The sequence below is a fragment of the Haliotis rufescens genome, unplaced genomic scaffold (assembly GCF_023055435.1).
Source record: "Haliotis rufescens isolate VD_foot unplaced genomic scaffold, xgHalRufe1.0.p SCAF_3, whole genome shotgun sequence".
Classification (NCBI taxonomy): Eukaryota; Metazoa; Mollusca; class Gastropoda; order Lepetellida; family Haliotidae; genus Haliotis; species Haliotis rufescens.
Genome location: NW_025964001.1, coordinates 62,557,525 through 62,579,518, shown reverse-complemented (window position 1 = coordinate 62,579,518; position 21,994 = coordinate 62,557,525). Strand labels below are relative to the sequence as shown.

Genomic DNA, 21,994 nt, shown 5'->3' with positions numbered 1-21,994 from the left:
TTTGGGATACATATCAGGATGTGGTCGGTGAGTTTGGGATACATATCAGGATGTGGTCAGTGAGTTTGGGATACATATCAGGATGTGGTCGGTGAGTTTGGGATACATAGCAGTGGTTGGTGAGTTTGGGATACATACCAGGATATGGTCGGTGAGTTTGGGATACATATCGGGATGTGGTCGGTGACTTTGGGATACATATCAGGATGTGGTCAGTGAGTTTGGGATACATACCAGGATCTGGTCGGTGAGTTTGGGATACATATCAGGATGTGGTCGGTGAGTTTGGGATACATATCAGGATGTGGTCGGTGAGTTTGGGATACATACCAGGATCTGGTCGGTGAGTTTGGGATACATATCAGGATGTGGTCGGTGAGTTTGGGATACATATCAGGAAGTGGTTGGTGAGTTTGGGATACATATCAGGATGTGGTCGGTGAGTTTGGGATACATATCAGGATGTGGTCAGTGAGTTTGGGATACATATCAGGATGTGGTCGGTGAGTTTGGGATACATACCAGGATCTGGTCGGTGAGTTTGGGATACATATCAGGATGTGGTCAGTGAGTTTGGGATACATACCAGGATCTGGTCGGTGAGTTCCCGGGAGGGGGTAAGGATGATGGCCCGTGGACAGTTGGGGGGGTGGTCTCCACTGAGTCTTTGCTTCTGGTGGTGGATCATCTCCAGGGCTGGCAGCAGGTAAGCCAGTGTCTTACCACTTCCTAAAACACAGGAGTTCAACAATGACTAACTCAGCATCTAGAGATATGCAGGCTAATACGGGGAACATATAATCCACTAACATTATGCAGGCCTCTCACAGCACTCCCTCTCCCCCCTCACAACCCTCCCTCTCCCCCCTCACAACCCTCCCTCTCCCCCCTCACAACACTCCCTCTCCCCCCTCACAACCCTCCCTCTCCCACCCCCATAGCATCACAACACTCCCTCTCCCACCCCCATAGCATCACAACACTCCCTCTCCCACCCCCACAGCATCACAACACTCCCTCTCCCACCCCCATAGCATCACAACCCTCCCTCTCCCCCTCACAACTCTCCCTCTCCCACCCTCACAACACTCCCTCTCCCACCCCCATAGCATCACAACTCTCCCCCTCACAACCCTCCCTCTCCCACCCTCACAACACTCCCACCCCCATAGCATCACAACACAGCAGACTGTCACACTGTCTATGTACCTGTCTCAGCAGCACACAGCACATCGTCACCTTCTAGGATGGCTGGAATTGTTTGGGACTGCAAGGAAACAAACATGGATGAAACCTACAGTCCAAAGACATTTCAAATGTTACAAGAAAATCTTATATATTCCTAGTTTATTAAGAGCAGGCCCCATGTGGACTCTGGGTTAGAATAGGTCCAAGCAATTGCAACTTAAGGGATTGATGACAAGGATCGTTGATTGTAATATCACTGGATTGTCTGGTGCAAACATTTAAACTTCCAGGTGCATGGAGACATAAAGACTAGGTTACACTTATCAATAATAGATTGCACTGGTGTGAGTTGTATATAGTTAAATCGAGCCTTGGTTATTCATAGCTTGAATATTGCTGAGTAAGGCATTAAACAACAACCATAATTAGATTCAGAAAACAAATATACATACTACCATGTGAACATGATCAGCTGTATCCTGACATCACCTGTATGTACCCTGACATCACCTGTATGCACCCTGACATCACCTGTATGTATCCTGACATCACCTGTGTGTACCCTGACATCACCTGTATGTACCCTGACATCACCTGTATGTATCCTGACATCACCTGTATGTACCCTGGCACACCTGTATGTATCCTGACATCACCTGTATGTACCCTGACACACCTGTATGTATCCTGACATCACCTGTATGTACCCCGACATCACCTGTATGTACCCTGACATCACCTGTATGTACCCTGACATCACCTGTGTGTACCCTGACATCACCTGTATGTACCCTGACATCACCTGTATGTATCCTGACATCACCTGTATGTACCCTGACACACCTGTATGTACCCTGACATCACCTGTAGGTACCCTGACATCACCTTTATGCACCCTGACATCACCTGTATGTATCCTGACATCGCCTGTGTGTACCCTGACATCACCTGTATGTACCTTGACATCACCTGTATGTATCCTGACATCACCTGTATGTACCCTGACATCACCTGTATGTACCCTGACATCACCTGTGTGTACCCTGACATCACCTGTATGTACCCTGACATCACCTGTATGTACCCTGACATCACCTGTATGTACCCCGACATCACCTGTATGTACCCTGACATCACCTGTATGTACCCCGACATCACCTGTATGTACCCCGACATCACCTGTATGTACCCCGACATCACCTGTATGTACCCTGACATCACCTGTATGTACCCCGACATCACCTGTATGTACCCCGACATCGCCTGTATCTACCCTGACATCACCTGTATGTACCCTGACATCACCTGTATGTACCCTGACATCACCTGTATGTACCCTGACATCACCTGTATGTGTGTGGGCTCTGTGTATCCCAGCTGATCAAGTCCCTCCTGGAGTCCAGCATGGAGTTCAAAGTCTGTGAAGTTTGGATGATGATTTCTTCCTTCAAGAGCAGGGTTCTGAAACAGAATGTTTATGAGAAGCTGTCTGAGCTGCCGTTTGAACATTGCTGATAATTGTGTTATAATATGACCCACATTCAAATTTCAGAAATATGGGTTTTTCAGATTAAAAACGATGTTTTATTGGTCTGTTTTCAGTCGTACAAATGGGTATCTCTCATACCCTCACGTCTAGTCGCATGTTTAGAGGAAGCCAGAAGCTGGAATGTAAACATTAAACTTGTTTCCGTCCGGTTGCGCACGCACCTCCCTATGACATGTCACAAATCTCGAAGAATAAGCCATCAAGCAGGACTGGACTGGATTACTTCCCTGTGGGGATGGCTGGGTGGGAACGTACGACTGAAAACAGACCAATAAAACATCGTTTTTAATCTGAAAAACCCACGTTTTAGTCTGTTTTCAGTCGTACAAATGGGTAGAATTCGACGGAACACTGGAAGGAGGGTCGGGAAAGTAATCAGGCAGTGACCACTTTCACGTCGAATGTACCAAGTTCCTCACCCCTGTAGTGACAATAGAACATTCGACCAGATGCACGGACGAGACAAGTTGTTTATCACGAACGCACAGCATGGTTAATGCTCTTCGACACACAACTAATTATCGATGCGACAGGCCAACTGCACGCGTCAGTTGAACTGCGATCGAAGTGTGGTCGACGAATAGTTTAGTTACAGAGCAACTCGCAGTATACAAGGTAACTAAAACAGCATGTTTAATGCTCTTCGACTCACAACTGATTATCGAAGCGACAGGACAACTGCACACGTCAGTTGAATTGCGATCGAAATGTGGTCAGCGTATAATTTAGTTACAGAACTCGACAAGGTAACTAAAATAGCATGGGTAATGCTCATCGACACACAACTAATTATCAATGCGACAGTACAACTGCACACGTCAGTTGAACCCGGATCGAAGTGATGTCGACGCATAATTTAGTTACAGAGCAACTCGCAGTATACAAAGTAACTAAAAAATACGAGCAGTACTATAATGTATGGGAAGACGATGCATACACCGAATAACCATAATAAAAAGCAGAAGTACTGCACGCAACAAAAAACCATAAGAATGCGTACATTCACCAACAGATTTTATTGTAACCTGTAGTATGTCACGAAGTGTCGAGCAAAAACTCCAAAGTGAATAAAACACAAATTCACTGTCTTTTCTGAGAGATCTGTTGTGCCACCACGAGTGGACCAAACTGTTTGAGTCCTTCAACCTCTTCTGTGGAGATATCTCTGAGATAATGCGAAGCAAACACTGAAGTAGATCTCCAAAAGCAGCCCACCATAATAACTTGTAGCGAACAATTACTGTGGAGTGCTAATGTTGAAGCGAAGGCTCGAACTTCGTGCGGATGAGATGAGGTGGGAGGTGCGAGTCCTTGCGCCTCGTAAGCTCTGAGAATTACCGCTCTCAACCAAAATGAGAGAGTATTACGTGTAATCTCTTTCTTTGCTTTGGTTGAGAGCGGTATGAACAGCCGTCGAAAATGTTGTCGTCGCTGTTCAGAACGCTGCAGGTAAATACGAAGCGCACGAACTGGGCACAAGGTGAGATCAGCGTGATCACGAGGGCCCATAATGGCAGACAAGGAAGGAATGTTGAACATTCTCGGATCTTGGCCAGGAAGTGAATTTTTCGCTAAAAAATCCCATCGGAGACCAAGATGGACGTTGCCATGGTTACGCTGATCGAACGTAATCCGACTGACATCAATGGCATGTATTTCCGTAATTCTCGCAGCCGTAGCCAGCGAGAGAAGGAAAAACCGTTTTCTGAGACAATAAGTCGAACGCGACCTTATCGAGAGGCTCGTAAGCCTGACTAGACAGGTTGCACAGAACGACATCGAGGTCCCAGGCCGGCGGTCGGAATTTACGTGACTGATCTTCAACCATGAAGGCACGTAGAATCTTCTGCAACTCCGGTACGTTAGTGAGCTTGTCGCCCGTAGGAGACGGCACTACTGAAGCCAAAGCTGCCAGATATGTCGAGATCGTCGACCCTTTCAGACGCCGAGATGACCGGAGAGAGACTAGGAATTCCGCCACCTGTGGTGGGGTCTCTACCGCCGGGTTGAAGCCATGAGACCTGGCGAAAATGGAGAAAGTGGTCCACTTGTCATCTTACAGCTTACGAGTCGTAACTCGATGTGCAGACGAGACAAGCGCTGCCGCTTTAGCCGAATAGCCTTTCTTCATTAACGAGGTCTGAAGCAAACCCAGGCGTGAAGCTGGAAGTTCTTTATCCCCGGATGCAAGTCGTCGGTGTGAGGATGAAGAAGGAGGTCGTCTCGATCTGGCAACGGGAACAGTGGTTGAACGATGATCTGAAGAAGTTCCGGGAACCATGTTCTGGCCGGCCAATAAGGCGAGACCAAAAGCAGACGTAGGTTGGCCGTTTGACGAACTTTCACCAGTTGCGATGGTAACAGCACCGTTGGTGGAAACGCGTAAGCGTCTAGACCCCCCACGATATCGCTAGAGCGTCGTGGTCCCATGCCCATGGGTCTGGAACCGGCGACACGAATCGAGGGAGGCGGTTGTTGTACGGGGCAGCAAAGAGATCTACTTGGGGCAACCAGAGTCGATCTGTCAGCAGATGAAAGACTGTCGGATGGATCATCCACTCCGTGGGAGACGGCCTGGATGGTCTCGACAGGGCGTCGGCAATCACATTCTTGGCCCCCGGGATGTGACGGGCGCGTACGCCCATGTCCAAGTCGTCGACGAGGGCGAAGAACCTGAATGTCCGGTCCAGAAGGGCCGCCGACTGAGTTGTTCCCTGTTTGTTGACGCAGTGGACGACTGTGGAGTTGTCCGACTGTATCATCAACCGTTTCCGACGGAGTCGAAGTTTCCAAAACTCGACCGCCCGAATCACTGCTTCCATCTCGAGGTAGTTGATGTGGAGGACCTTTTCTACTGGCGACCACCGCCCGGCCGCTTGGTCGTCCCCGAAGTGCGCTCCCCAGCCTTCCAATGACGCGTCTACGAATAGGTGTAGTATGAACGGAGGCTCGCTCATAAAGACGCCCTCGCAAACGTTCGACAACTGGAGCCACCACTCCAAATGACAACGTAACTGCGCCGGAAGTGGAACCAGGAGATTGGGAAACTCCAGGTGGGGGTACAGCAATCCCTGCAGCGGACGAAGTTGAAGATGACCTCGACGGGTCAAGTCTTGGGCCGATGTCAACAGACCGAGGACTTCCTGCCACGTGTGCACCGACGACGAGGCATGTAGACGTCCCGGAACGCTGCTGACAATCTTGTCCCAACGGTCTTGAGGTACCTGGACCAGATTGACTCCCGTCTGGAAGCGTATCCTAATGTACTGTAGAACCCGAGGTGGTACCAAGTCCGACTTTTGAAAGTTGACGATCCACCCGAGGTACCGTAGTAGACTCAGGGTGGTCGCCAACTCACCTTGAAGGGCTACTGTAAACTGGTGAGCTTGGAGCTCGTCGTCTAGGTAGAAGGCGACCCTGATCGCCTGCCGATGGAGCCATTCTACGACCGTCTTCATGATCCGTGTGAAAAAGCACGGGGCCGTAGAAATTCCAATCGGGAGGGCCGCCCACTGGTAATGAATACCTTGGCATTCGAATCGGAGGTACTTCTGGAACTCGGAAGCTATTGGTACATGTAGATACGCGTCCTGAAGGTCTAACGAGACGAGGAAGTCGTTCGGTAATATCATCCGACGCAGAGAGCTGAGGGATGTCAAGGTGAATGTGTCGGGTGGTTGGAGGTATGTTGCCTTGAGGAAAACCAACTTGTGGGCATAGTGACGAAGTCGCCCCCCTACCGGTAGCTCGTCTAAAGGTAGTGTCACCGGGGGAGACTCCAACCACGGCGACGGCGGGGGAAGGGACCTCACTTCCTCCCCCGCTGGTACTTTCCCCCTCTGGGAAACTTGGAAAAGGAGACCTGGCGACCTTACCTGTCTGAACCTCCCTTGCGGGACGGCTGTCGAGGCACGTCCCTACGGAAGGCCCGTTGCACATTCTCGTTTCGGTAACGTCGTCGTGGGGCGTTCGAAACCGGTGGCCGTCTGGACAGGCTGGGTGAAGCCGAAATGATGATGTCACGCTCGGCTTCCCTGGAGTACTTGTCCAGAACGTCGTTGGTACGACCGTCGAACAACTGTTGCGATGTCCACGGGGCCCGTAAGAGTGACCTGCCATGACGATAAGGTAGGTCAGTGCAGTCGATGTAACCATGGCGACGCGCCGTAGTAATCTGGCCCGATACATATCGGGACTGGGCGAGGACGTCCTAGATCCTCCTGTGGTCCTCGTCCTGGGGTTCTTTCACCTCAAAGTACACTGAGAGGGCCTTGATCGCTGTCGACAGCATAGCAAGCGTTTGCAGCTGGTGACGAACAGCAGTGCCCATGGATTCCAAATGTGGAGGGTGCTGGTCTCTTGAAGAGTAGCCCCCAGTCCAAATCCCTAGTCATGGGTGACGAAAACGGCATGCCATAGATCGGGTAACGAGATCGACCAGGCGGCTTGCAGAAGCTCTGCCCAGGCAGAGCAGAGCCAAAGTTCTGGTCCATATCGTGAGCCATGGCTCTGAAGACATCGGGAGGAGAAAACTGAAGAGACTGCGGTGTATCTCCGACCTTAAAGCCCGCACGCGTCGGGTTGTCATCGTTCTTTGCTGGCTGTCGTCACAATCCATCGTCGACGTTGAGTGTGGAGGCGTAGATGAAGGAGCTGCTGTACTAGTTGACGGGCCATGGACCCCTGACGTAGTCGTATCCTTCTTGGTCAACGCCGTCGAGGCGAGGACCGCCGCCGTGATCTGGGCTATCAAAGCCGGGTCGATATGAAAGTGAGACGAGGTCGTCGTTCTGTCACTATCTTCACTACGACGCTGAACCCCCAAACTCTCCCTGCGAGAACGTCGCACGTCCCCGTGGGGACAAGGGCTACGATCTCTAACTGTAGAAGTACTACGATCCCCATTGTAGAATAGTTGACGGGCCATGGACCCCTGATGTAGTCGTATCCTTCTTGGTCGACGCCGTCGAGGCGAGGACCGCCGCCGTGATCTGGGCTATCAAAGCCGGGTCGATATGAAAGTGAGACGAGGTCGTCGTTCTGTCACTATCTTCACTACGACGCTGAACCCCCAAACTCTCCCTGCGAGAACGTTGCACGTCCCCGTGGGGACGAGGGCTACAATCTCTAACTGTAGAAGTACTACGATCCCCATCGTAGTTATCGTCCGAATCGTACATTCGACGACCACGATGACGATGAACGCCCTCGTGTCGTGTACTGTCTCTCGACGAGGCACTCATCCTGTCGTCCCGACTTGAACGGGAACGACTTCTGTGTCCACTGTCGTCCCGCACGACGTCCCTATCGTCGTTGGTAGAACGAGATGCGGACCGACTTGGGACCATAGTCCCCTCATGGTCCTCGTCACCACCCGGTCCCGTCGTAACGGGGGAGGCTGAGTGATGCTCTCGATCAACTGAATGACGAAGACCAGTCGTGCGGGTAGTATCATCAGCAGGCGAACGGTCACGTGTCTTGTCGAAAACTGAAGTTGACTGAGGCGGGTCTTTTTCAACTGATTTCTGAGGTGTGGTCGACTCGCCACCCCCAGGGCCTGATGCTGAGGGTGCAGAGTCCAAGGATCCAACCAATGACCATCTCCGCTTGTAGCGCTGGTCAGCGGCCCGCTTCGCCAACGCACGAAGATACAAGTTAAAGTTTATTGAAGACAAGTTCTCACATATTTTACAACGTTTATTCCACGAATACGTTGAAAACCCGTCCTTAATGATGCAGGAAGGACAATACTTGTGAGGGTCTACTTTAGACAGTTTTCGTTGACACGAGGCACAAATGCCCGACATATTGCCACGTGTAGAATCACTGTCAAACAGCGAAACACGCGTTGAACACAAACAATGGATTACCAAGGATTACATTCCAGGAGTCTACAGGTAAGACATATTATGACTTTATTAGAACAACTGTAGATAAGCGATAAGTACTAGTAGAATACAAACTAGCAGTCTACCGCGAAAGACTTTCTCAAGCGACCAGCGCAGAGGCGCGCTGAGAGATTTGTGACATGTCATAGGGAGGTGCGTGCGCAACCGGACGGAAACAAGTTTAATGTTTACATTCCAGCTTCTGGCTTCCTCTAAACGTGCGACTAGACGTGAGGGTATGAGAGATACCCATTTGTACAACTGAAAACAGACTAAAACAAATCTTTTTAAACTACATTGGTATTACCAAACCTGATACCAATCTGGCCATGTCAGACCCTGTCACAGACACCTACCTGGCCATGTCAGACCCTGTCACAGACACTAACCTGGCTATGTCAGACCCTGTCACAGACACTAACCTGGCCATGTCAGACCCTGTCACAGACACTAACCTGGCCATGTCAGACCCTGTCACAGACACTAACCTGGCCATGTCAGACCCTGTCACAGACACTAACCTGGCTATAAGGGACCCTGTCAGCGACACTAACCTGGCTATAAGGAATCCTGTCACAGACACCTACCTGGCCATGTCAGACCCTGTCACAGACACTAACCTGGCTATGAGGAACCCTGTCACAGACACTAACCTGGCTATAAGGGATCCTGTCACAGACACCTACCTGGCCATGTCAGACCCTGTCACAGACACTAACCTGGCTATGAGGAACCCTGTCACAGACACTTACCTGGCTATAAGGGGCCCTGTCACAGACACCTACCTGGCCATGTCAGACCCTGTCACAGACACTAACCTGGCTATGAGGAACCCTGTCACAGACACTAACCTGGCCATGTTGGACCCTGTCACAGACACCTACCTGGCCATGTCAGACCCTGTCACAGACACTAACCTGGCTATGAGGAACCCTGTCACAGACACCTACCTGGCCATATCAGACCCTGTCACAGACACCTACCTGGCCATGTCAGACCCTGTCACAGACAGTAACCTGGCCATGTCAGACCCTGTCACAGACACTAACCTGGCTATAAGGGACCCTGTCACGGACACTAACCTGGCCATGTTGGACCCTGTCACAGACACTAACCTGGCTATAAGGGACCCTGTCACTGACACTAAATTGGCTATAAGGGACCCTGTCACAGACACTAACCTGGCTATAAGGAACTCTGTCACAGACACCTACCTGGTCATAAGGGACTCTGTCACAGACACTAACCTTGTTATAAGGAATCCTGTCACATACACTAAACTGGCTATAAAGAACCCTGTCACAGACACTAACCTGGCTATAAGGAACCCTATCACAGACACTAACCTGGCTATTAAGGACCTGTCACAGACACTAACCTGGCTATAAGGGACCCTGTCACAGACACTAACCTGGCCATGTCGGACCCTGTCACAGACACCTACCTGGCTATAAGGGACCCTGTCACAGACACTAACCTGGCTATAAGGAACCCTATCACAGACACTAACCTGGCTATTAAGGACCTGTCACAGACACTAACCTGGCCATGTTGGACCCTGTCACAGACACCTACCTGGCTATAAGGGACCCTGTCACAGACACTAACCTGGCTATAAGGAACCCTATCACAGACACTAACCTGGCTATTAAGGACCTGTCACAGACACTAACCTGGCTATAAGGAACCCTATCACAGACACTAACCTGGCTATTAAGGACCTGTCACAGACACTAACCTGGCTATAAGGAACCCTATCACAGACACTAACCTGGCTATTAAGGACCTGTCACAGACACTAACCTGGCTATAAGGGACCCTGTCACAGACACTAACCTGGCCATGTTGGACCCTGTCACAGACACTAACCTGGCTGTAGGGGACGAGGGTGAAGTGGTCTCCTGCCGACTGCTTATTCTTCCAGCCGTGGGATGCAAGTATCTTTGGATCAAACCCACTGTAAGTCTGGCCCTTGTGGTGATTAAACTGCTCTCTCTTGCATGATATCACCAGTGGGGACTTGAATGTTGATCGGCGCTTCTTTTGCAGTGCCAATAGTTCTTTTCGTTCTTTGGCTTTTTCAACCTTCTGGACCATTTTCTGGGGAAGTGTGATTCTTGGCAGGCTGTTATTGATGATATTGGTCTGAAAACAGAAAATGAGTCTCTGGTTCAATGTAATATTTTTTTAAGATAATTTATACCAGAACTTGCAGCGACAGTCATCTTCCCGAGGCAAGTGAGTTAACTGACTGTAAAAGTCCAGTTTCCACCCTTGCCAAACTGGGCTGGAATTTCTGGGATCGATCACAGCGCCACCAGTGGCTATTACAAGTTATGTCCCTTCTATGTCACTCCTAAGAGCCAATCAGATTACACCTCTCATATCACTTGCATTTGCTTCAAACAAAAGTGCAGCACCCAATCAAGACGAACTGATCGATACTCAAAATCGTTTTTGTAATATAAAGGGCCTTACTTCGCAGAGGGCATAAAATCACATGAGCACTTTGATTAAAAACATGAAAAGATTTGGAAAATATTTTGTTGACGCTGAGGTTGTGGTACAGATGCTTTGCAAATCCTGTAATTGTAAATCTGTGCAGTCAGTGTGTGAACCGGATGTCAACTTCATGACACAATTTTGATTGGAGTATGCATTTACTCTTCAGTCCAGCCAAAATTTAAATCCATAATACCAGCCTAGTTCGGCAAAGGTGAAAAACTAGACATTTATTGTCTGTTGACTCCCTTGCCTCGGGATGCGATACAATGAGTGAGGAGAATCAACAACACAGAGGAGTCCTGAGTAAACAAGATAAAAATAAGTAACTGATTCTGTATTTAGTGATGAAACATTGTAAAACATTGTAATCTTACATGAGACTCCACATATATAATTAAACTATTATGTTCAACATAAGGTCATGAGTGAGTGAGTGAGTTTGGTTTAACGCCACTCTTAACAGTATTTCAGTTTTATCACAGCGTGTCAGCTTAATGTGGGAGGAAAGCCGGAAGTGATGCAGGTCTCAGACGTTTACAACTTCGGTGAAACCCACGAGCACAGGTATGGTGCTGACAAACCTAGAAACATAATCGGGTCAAACCGGGATTCGAACCCACAATTATAGGTTTCTGGCGTGCAGAAGGGAGGCAACTCTGCACAGCGAATTGTGGCACCTTAGACGACTGGGACCCCGTGCCCCCCAGAAGGTCATGAAGAGTAGTAAGAAAATATATCCTGAAAAGAACACTTGTCCTCTCTTTACTGAGTGGCCCCATAAACTTGACATATTCATGAGTGTTTGCAACACTCCTGAACACTCCAACTTTGTCAGATGTTATGGCCAACGTCACTACTTTCATGTAAGGGAGGTTAAAATGGCTGTGGCTATAAATAAATATTGTGTCATAAAGACATTGCAATGGAGTGCTACATAGAAGCTTGTTGCTCTTGTTCTGTGGAGTAAAATACTTTTCGATCCCAACAAGTGTCCAAAATGTAATTAATCCATCTTGAAAGTTGCAGCCTGCATTTGTATTTACATGCTTGAGTAGAAATCATCATTTTCTCAGGTTTACAGATACATTCACAAAGGTAGCTCCTCCTCTTCAGGGTGTGGGACACACATCAATGTCCATCTTCCCGAGGCAAGAGAGTTAACTGACTTTAAAAGTCCAGTTTCACCCTTGCCGAACTAGACTGGAATTACTGGGCTCGATCGTAGCGACACCAGTGGCTATTACCAGATATGTCCCCTCTAGGCATCTCCTATGGACCAATCAGATTCCACCTGTCGTATCACTTGCGTTTGTTTCACACAAAATAGTGGCGCCCAGTCAAGACGATCTGATCGATAATCATCGAAATGCATCAAATCACGTGAGCACCTTGATCAAAAACATGAAAAGATTTGGAAAATATCTGCTGACAACAAGTTGGCGGTGCACATGCTTTGCAAATCCTCCAATCGATCAAAATCTGCACGACAGTTTTCGATGATTTCGATTTCGGTGCGCGATTTTGATTGGACTATGCAAAGACTCGTTAGTCCAGCCAAAATGTAACTCCATAATGCCAGCCTAGTTCGGCAAGGGTGGAAACTGGACTTTTATAGTCAGTTAACTCTCTTGAGTCGGGAAGATGATCAATGTCGGACTCAAAACTATCAGTATTAGTGGTGCAATCCTCATAGTCATAACTGACTTTAGCAGTAAGAACACTAAGTGCTGGAATTTGCCTGTCAGGCAGGCAGGAGCAAATGTAGGCAGATCCAGAGGGGGGTCCACCACCCCCCACACCCCCTTTTGAAAACCAAATGTAGTATGTTGTAGGCAGTAAAATTATCTGAGAGGGGATTTTGATATTTTGGACCCCTCCCTTTTAAAAATGCTGGATCCGCCCTTCTTGTTGACACTTGTGAACTCATATCAGCTGAAACTTGTGTCTCCATCTGCAGCTTTAGTAAACGAATCAATGTTCAGACTTATTCCAAGATCCAATCATATCAGTCCTGTCCCTACATTGGCTTCCAGTCTCCTTTCGTATAAAGATATGTATCATCACTCACGACTGCCTCAACAATAGCGACTACCCAGACTATCTCAAAGATCTTATATCCCTGTACTCTCCAGAGCGTGCTCTCCAATCCTCTGGTGGAACTCTACTGTATCAGCCTCTGTCTACTTCTGCTATGTCTGACCGTGCCTTCTCCTTTTGCAGTCCACAGTTATGGAACTCTTTGCCTTTGAATCTGAGAAACTCTGCTTCTAAGGAAACGTTTAAGTCTCTCCTCAAAACCCACTTCTTCACTTCAGCTTTTCAATAGATCTCCTGATTGTTGGCATATGTACATAGACATTACATTTTAACTTTGTCACAGCGCCAGTGAGCAACTGTCGATGGATATTAGGCGATTTACAAATCAATTATTATTATTATTATTATTGTTATTAAACTAATTTTTGCAAATTCAAGATAAACATGATGAAACATAAGCAGAACATTATCATATTTTTCAATATTTGATGGAAGGTAAACAAATGTGCGGGCCAGCTAAATAAAGTTTAGTTTAGTACTGTAATGACACCCTGGTTTAACCTTCTGTCATAGCATACTTACAGATGACAGTCTGTGACACCTGATGATCTGATCCAACACCCGGAACAGGTAGGATCTCTCCATGTTGCCGTAGTGCTGATGTGTATGCTGTTAGCTAATCACTGTTTTTATCTGAAAGAAAGAATATTCAGGATAATTGCATGTGATTACCCATTGGGAATCAAAAAAACCCTGTGCTTGTCGTAAGAGGCAACTAAATTGATTGGGTGGTCAGGCTCGGTGACTTGATTGACTGCATGTCAAACAGACATTTTGTACTGAACTCTTGAGACCTACTGTTGGTACTTGGGTAGGGTTGGCTAATAAGGGGTGGGGTACCCGGGTAGCATATTTGGATCGTCCTAGCCCTAATGTCATTGTACTGAGACGGCGTGGATTGCTGCTCACAATATCAATCACTGGCCTATACTTGATAGTAGTGGGAAGATACACCGATGGATCGCGATTATTTACTTCACGATAAAAGTGTCCATCACATGCAGTAGCACATGCACGTATCGCGATACTCACAGTTGGCGTATCATCCCAGCCTAACTTGATTGTGTTATAAAATTTAAAATTACTCAGATAACTTAAATCCTTAGCCATCACATACATAAAATATGAACAAATTCTTATTTCTTAGCACATGTACAGATGTATAGTCTCTAGTAAAGATATCAAAGAATATTCTAAATGTTCAATTAAACTTTGTTGTGTTTGTTGTTTAACGCCGCACTCAGCAGTATTCAATCTTTATGACGGGGGTCTGTAAATAATCGAGTCTGGACCAGACAATCCAGTGATTAATATCATGAGCATCGATCCACGCAATTGGGATCGATGACATGCATCAACTAAGTCAGCGCGCCTGACCACCCGATCCCGTTAGTCGCCTCTTACGACAAGCATAGTCGCCTTTTACGGGTTGTTGAAGACCTATTCTACCTCGGATCTTCACGGATAAATATATAATCGAGTCTGGACAATCCATTGATATTACGAGCATTGATCCACGAGACTGTGTGGCACTGGTCTCTGGCAGTAGCTACTCTGTACTCTGCATAGCGTAGTAGCACTAGTCGGAGAAACGTTATCGGAAATAATAAGAGCTTAATTGCTTCGGCTGTATCGATGAAATAGTGAAGAACAAACCGCGCAGAACGAAATATTACCTCATAACCTCTATCTTTAAACCACATTCATCCACATGTTGGTGTACAGGAACTCACAGTCACGAGCAGTGAGTTATTTATCCGTAAAAGTGCTTAGTAGGAATCGCATTGATCCGTGTATGGAGTTTGATCCGTGTATGAAAAACTCTTTACACCAAACGCAATGTTTGGAGTTTGCGAGCATCTGTAAAAGTGGAGTTTTTTCATTGACGTTGATGTACGTTGTATGTATATATTAGCGATAGGTCACGTTTTGGAGTTTGTAAAATGTGGACAGCGGTTGCAATATGTGCGAATCTCAGGTATGAATGAACAGTTAGTCAGGAACTTGCTGGGAGAATGATAAAACAAAATCGACAATAGCAGCGACACGTGTATGCATTTAATGTGTTGTGCTTTGGAGATGTGTATATGGTTTAAGATGAGTGCGCAAAAGAAATGCAGATATTTATTTTGGAAGTTTGTTTAGATTAGAAAAGAAACGCACAGGTAGATTTTTAGTAAATTTATTGTACCTAATAAAGTCGATATATTTTATTCAATATCATAGATACAAATATGAAATTTTGGAGCTCGATAGTGGTCACATGTTGTCGTTGTACAAAGACATTGAAAACTGTTCATTGTCATGTCACATAAGGCCACAAGGTTACGCTGAACTCAGTATCTCGTGTGACCTCCCTGGGCAGAAATCACGGCTCTGCATATCCCCGGCACTGACTGGATAAGTGTACGAATTCTGTCCTGTGGGAATGTCTGAGGCGTGTTCTGACGTTGACGTACACGTCGATCGAGTTCATCCCCGAGGTGTTCGATTGGGTTGAGATCTGGAGATCTCGACGGCCAGGGCAAGCCGTTGATGTTGGCACTGTGAAGGTAGTCTACCGTGACACAAGCTGTGTGCGGTGGAGCGTTGTCCTGTTGAAACAGCTCCCTCTGGCAGTCAATGATTGGAAGAAGGTGAGGTTGAAGAATTTGATTCATGTAGCGATTTGCTGTCGAATTTCCCTGAAGCTCAACCAAGTCAGATCTGGTGGTGTAGGATATGGCCCCCCACACCATGATACTACCGCCACCGGAATTGTCGAATTCACGTACACAATGTGGGGCAAAACGCTCATTCGACGACGATAAACACGTTGTCTTCCATCTCGCCGCTGAAGAAGAAATCACACTCGTCTCCAGTTTCACAAATTCCAAGGATGTAAGGTATGGCACCAACGCAAGCATCGCTGTAGTTGGATCTGTTGCAAAACAGGGACCATAACTGGTCTTCTGGGTCGGATTCCAGCCTCGCGTCCGATATCCTCCTCAAGCCAGGGATGCGTCCTGCAGTCTCCGTAGCTGTGACATTGCGATGAAGTAGGTGGAACAGCCGCATGTAGCGATCCTGAACAGGGGTGGTAACTCTTGGTCGGCCGGCTCTCGGACGGTCTGCAGTGGAATTGAACTATGTGTATCGGTCCCAAAGGCGGCAAATAGTGCTGTGATTGCCGTTGAAGTGGCTGCAACAGAAGACTGAGATTCCCCTCGTTGGATACGTCCTATGGCGATGTTCCGATCGGCAGCGCTGAGTCTCGGCATTTTCGAACATGAAATATGTCGACAATTGAATGACGAATTATTGACTTATGCTTGCCTTTTTATAGCCACAGTCACGAGTTACGGATGCCATAACTTGCACGTGCATTTTACTTTACTGATTTCCCCTATAACATTTTCTAACAAGTGTGAAAACAATGCTGTTTAAGACATTGCAACTCGACAATGGCTGAGTTTTGACGCACCGTTTGTCGAAAATCAGGCCACCAACATTTTCCAATGACATATATCCAATTAACATGCCGGATTTTTTGTGTAGTCAGGTTCAATGAACGACATACTACCTGTGCGTTTCTCTTTTGTTTTTTCCATATATAGATGACAATAAAACCGATCGCCCAAATGCATCAAGGCAACGTCAATGATAACCCGATGCACGTGAGTTCCGTGCAAATTGAAATGCACATGCGTTCCCCCATTTCTTGCCCTATAATAATCCATCCAGATCGGATAACATTCATTCGTTATTGAATTGCTACCACATGCCAAGATTGACACGAAATCAGCGACACCAAGCCCTTGGACGATTGCAAGCTGGACAAACCGCCCTGCAAGTAGCCAATGCATCCACGTAAGGATCATATACAGGCTCCAGCAACGGTACCAGACCACCAACACTACAGATGACCGACCACGTAGATCCAGCGTCAGGATCGTCAGATTCTTCGTCAGCATCTTCAAGATCGCTTTGTTACTGCTGCGGAAACTGCTCGACAGACCATTGGGGCACACCAGCGACACATTAGTGTGGTCACCGTGTGTCGGCGATTGACGAGCAGACACCTCCACTGCCACAGGCCACACCGAGGACCCATTCTGACACCACGTCATCGCCGGGGCCGTCATCAGTGGGCAACACAGCACCAGCATTGGCGCCACCAGCAGTGAAGAAGAGTCCTCTTCTCGGACGAGAACCATTACTGTATCAGGCGTTCCTCAGAGTGTGGGCTCAAGTGCCTATGGCCTTCATCAACCGCTTCATCTGTTCCATGTATCGACGATGCACGGCAGTCATCAATGCACATGGCGGACACACGAGGTACTGACTTGTGTTGTGTTTCACTTTAAGAACATTTGACACTTTAATTTCAACCTTGATGATCAGTTTCATCTTTTTAATATGTCTCAAAGTATGTTTACAGTGTTTGGACAAATAAGGTTTCTCATATATCTATCCATGATGACGTTTCTTTTGCGGTCCGGTATAAAAACCATCTTATGAAACTTACAATCCAAATTAACAGGTTCTTCTAACTGTTCATATGTCATCAATCGTTATGACCAAAGGAAAACTGAAACCCATTCATTCATTCATTCATTCATTCATTCATTCATTCATCGATCGATCGTTCGTTCGTTCGTTCGTTCGTTCGTTCGTTCGTTCGTTCGTTCGTTCGTTCGTTCGTTCGTTCATTCATTCATTCATTCATTCATTCATCGGTGTTGCCAGCCTTGCATAGTGACCACTTGGGATTTACTTATTCACTTTGTTAGGTGTGTGAGACAATAGTGACTGAGTGGTGTTGGGTTAGGTTGCCGAATTCGGATGATGTGAGATTGGGTTATTTTCAGATCTATATCAGGTGTGTTATTAAAGAAAAAAGGCATTCTTTTCATTTAGTTTGAGATTAGTTTCCTGCAATACAAACTTATGATGAAAGGTGAGGTGGAATGGGGTTAACCTCGCGTTCAAAATTATTGCACTTATATCAAAATGGAGTAGGGGGTCATACGACAAAGTCACAAAGTCAATAACGGGTATGACCACCCTGTGCGTGAATCACAGCAGTGCATCGGCGACGCATGGAGTCCACCAAATGGGCATGGAAGGCGCAGTCCAGGAATTGTCTGGGACGTCGTTACTGCCGTTTGGAACCTGTGTCGGAGATGTGTAACTCGAATCCATCTGTCCTGTCTTGGCGTCGTTACTCGGGGACGTCCTGAACGTGGGTGGTCGGCAACGTCATTTGTGTTCTGATAACGCCTCACCAATGCCGATATCGTGTTACGATGGCATTGGAAATGTGTTGCCACCTGTTGTTGCCTCATTCCCGCTCGGATCATTCCAATGGCTTCATGACGCTGTGCAGCTGTCAATCTTGGCATGATTTGCTTGTGATATGCTTGTGTCTGCGCCTGAGAAGTTTTGAATTTTTGAATGACCACAGATCATGCTTTCCAAAGTGACAGCGAATTTTGAGTTGCACATGCTGTGTACAGCTGCACAGGATGCACGTGCAGTAACACATTGCACGTCCATAGGCCCCCATCAATGACGTCATATCGCATGGCACGTGCATGAGCGTTTGAATGTCTCCAATAATTGCTGTGTTCAAACCTATATTTCATATATGGACGGTGTGCCCTTATATCTATATTTTCTCCGTGCACAGTTTCTTAATGTGGCTAGTATATATTGTGTACAGATGTAAAGTAACTGAAATCGACTGTCTTTTTAGAATATTTAAAAGAGAACTAGAAATACAATACAGTACAAAGCCCACTGGGATACCATGCCGCATTTTAACACGAATACCCCACTCAGTAACAGTATACTGACTCCGAGACGACAGTCCCTTGTATTAGCCCCTTAATGCCGAGCGCCAGACAGGGTAACAACAAGTACCATCTTTTAACGTATTTCGACGACTGGCATCAAGGCCCTTCAACTTGGTACCTTTTTTTGACCAAGTGGAGGACGTATGGGCCGACTCCATCATAGAGGGTCCTAAGTGTCCAAAGGGAGAACAAGTGGTCAAGTACATGGACCATATCACAACTACTTGGAATGAAGGTCCCTGGGGTCCCGGGAGATTTCAACCATGGAAAATACCAATTGTAAATAGGCATGTGGGAATAAACTCTATTAATCGTATGCTATCAACTCCCAGGTGGCAGCCGTGTGAAAAAAAGCTGTTTCTCGTGAATTCCAATTCAATATTTGACCATTGACATGTCAACTTGAAGTGGTTACAAAGTGAGAAAAAACAAATGGCTGTCGCAAATACTTGTAACAAATTGTAACAATAGATCTGTATCTTCATAAAATATTTCAACTGGTACATATGATATGATCGTACATTTTGACATTTTAATTGCTTTCAAATTGGAAATAAAATTACTCAAGATTTTATGCATTTTTCATAATAATTGTAATGCTTCGCCCTGAAAACATAGGTATATTCACCAAAATTATTTTCCTATCTCTAGTTTTAGCCAAGATATTAGTCCTGCACGATGACTGTGGAATATATTTTTTTTATGGAATAAAATTTAAAAACGTATACAAAAGCATGTCTAGCTAGCTCTGGCCAGCTATATTCCACATTTGAGATCTTAACAGCCATATACCTACTGTATATAGAATTTCCTAATGCAGTCATAGTCGACATAGTGGCAACATGGCTACCACAGCCGCAATGTTTTAAAGTTTGTGAGCTGCTTCAGGGGACATGAAACAAGTTCAGCTTCATAAGCCACTAGTTTCTGAGATGATGTCTAAAATGTTAATGTTGTCTACTTACCGCCAGTCGGGGGGTCTTACAACTCCCCAGTGATACACTGTATACGCTTATTCAAGAGGCCAGGAGCGAGTTCAAGAAAAACGGGGGATATTAACAATTGTTTTGTAAATAATTTTGCATGATAAATTGAAATGATAATTGTCACCTATCATAAGTAGGTGTCATATCAAACAATGATATTTAAATTCAGCTCCATGACAACTGTCTTTGGTGCATAATATATTATTTCACTGGGGTGAAAGGTTACAGCAAGGTCGCGGTACGATGGGTATGACGATACAGGTCGCACTACGATACACATATGTACGTCAAATCGCGGGTTAAGTTCTTGAGTATAAATACTTCAGAGCAAGTTCAAGAGGAAAAGGGGGCACGGCCGGCCCAGTCGTCTAAGGCACCGCGATTCGCTGTGCAGAGTTGCGTCCCTTTGGCACGCCAGAAACCTATGATTGTGGGTTCGAATCCCGGTTCGCCCCCATTATGTTTCTAGGTTTGTCAGCACCATACCCGTGCTCGTGGGTTTCACCGAAGTGGTAAACGCGTGAGACCTGCATCACTTCGGGCTTTCCTCCCACATTAAGCTGACACGCCGCGATATAACTGGAATACTGTTAAAAGCGGCGTTAAACCCAACTCACTCACTCACACACTCAAGAGGAAAAGCTAGCTGTAGACACATTCGTAGCGGCTATTTTAGTAGTGAACTTGAAACGCTAATTACATCACATTTTGAGATAGTTGACTGACAAAATTGCTGGACTGTCATTAAACGAGTATTAAGTAATTTATTTCAGCAAGTGTATCGTCTTGTATCGATACAGAAAAAACGTATCGTGTATTGTATCGTCGCATGAAAACTCAAAATCCACCGGTGCATCGTTTCACCCCTATCCTATATTCACACTATCATATTTCATATCCATGCAATATATTATTAATATTATAAACATGATAGTTTGTATCAAATAAACTGTACTCACCGTAATGTCACTGCTCTTCTTCCCAATACATGATGCTCCAGATAAATCTGATCCTGTTGGAAATAATGATTTCCTCCTGGCCGGTTTCTGTTCGCAATCCTCGTTCAGCAAGCGTTTCTTACTCTCTGATCCATGGGTATCATACAAACGGGACACAGTTTGACGGTATGAGGTTCTAAGTTTGTCAATGATATCCCTGGCTCTCCACAAGTGTAACTGACATTTTTTACAAACAATATTAGTTGAACACTCAATTGAAATATTTGCTTCAAGATACTTCTCAAATAGTAAACAAATGTCCGTTTTTGTGTCGCCTCTGAATAATCTCCTCCTGTAATTCACATCTGTGACATCATTCCAACAGACAAGGCAAACACTAGCTTTAGTCTTGGGTGAAATATTCACAGTTTTAGAAAGTTTGGTTGGAGTTCCTGAATCTTGTGGGGATAAAGCCATCAGGACATGTTACTGAGTAATAGAATAAGCCAGATAAATATAACAGCACAGCTCCAAAACCAATAGCAGTAAATTCACACAAAGGAACCATGTGGCCGTTCTTTGTGTGTCAGTGACATCTGATACCACCATGCCCTGCCCTCTACCCCCACCCCCACCACCCCCCTCCCCCACCCAGGACTGCTGTCCAGGGGAGTAATAAATACAGGAATGGAATCCATGTGGCGGGTAGATCCAGATCGGTTGATAAGGGGATCAGAGAATGTGCTTTAGAAAATTTATTTGGACACTTACATATGTCCAATTGACATTTCAAGATTGTTCTGATAGTCAGGCTCTCAAAATGTGTAGTTTCTGAAATCAGCATAGGGAAAGAAATATTTTATTTTTGGAGTCAAGAAGGGCACTGTGTAATATAACATTTCATAGACTAAAGATTTTTATTCCAAGGAGATGTTCAAAATTTGCAAGATTCTGCCCTATATTATGGTGGCCGAGAGGGGACATCGCTTTCTCGCTCTATCGCTTT

General features: G+C 46.3%; 1 protein-coding gene across 2 annotated transcripts in view; it reads right to left on the bottom strand.

Moving 5' to 3' along the window:
• Positions 1 to 21,436, bottom strand: part of LOC124132358 (probable ATP-dependent RNA helicase DDX28) — a 37,309-nt gene extending 15,873 nt beyond the window's left edge. Inside the window, exons 1-6 of one of the 2 annotated variants that reach the window (XM_048403239.1) lie at positions 21,010 to 21,436; positions 13,750 to 13,860; positions 10,495 to 10,770; positions 2,536 to 2,649; positions 1,210 to 1,267; positions 587 to 729 (exon numbers count right to left, since the gene is read on the bottom strand). In XM_048403239.1, coding sequence (XP_048259196.1) covers positions 587 to 729; positions 1,210 to 1,267; positions 2,536 to 2,649; positions 10,495 to 10,770; positions 13,750 to 13,812 — 654 coding nt within the window. In that variant the 5' untranslated portion in view covers positions 13,813 to 13,860; positions 21,010 to 21,436. Of the gene's footprint in view, positions 1 to 586; positions 730 to 1,209; positions 1,268 to 2,535; positions 2,650 to 10,494; positions 10,771 to 13,749; positions 13,861 to 14,903; positions 15,029 to 21,009 lie in introns of those variants that run through there. The other variant, XM_048403238.1, reaches the window with a different exon arrangement.
• Between the last annotated feature and the right edge of the window lie 558 nt (positions 21,437 to 21,994).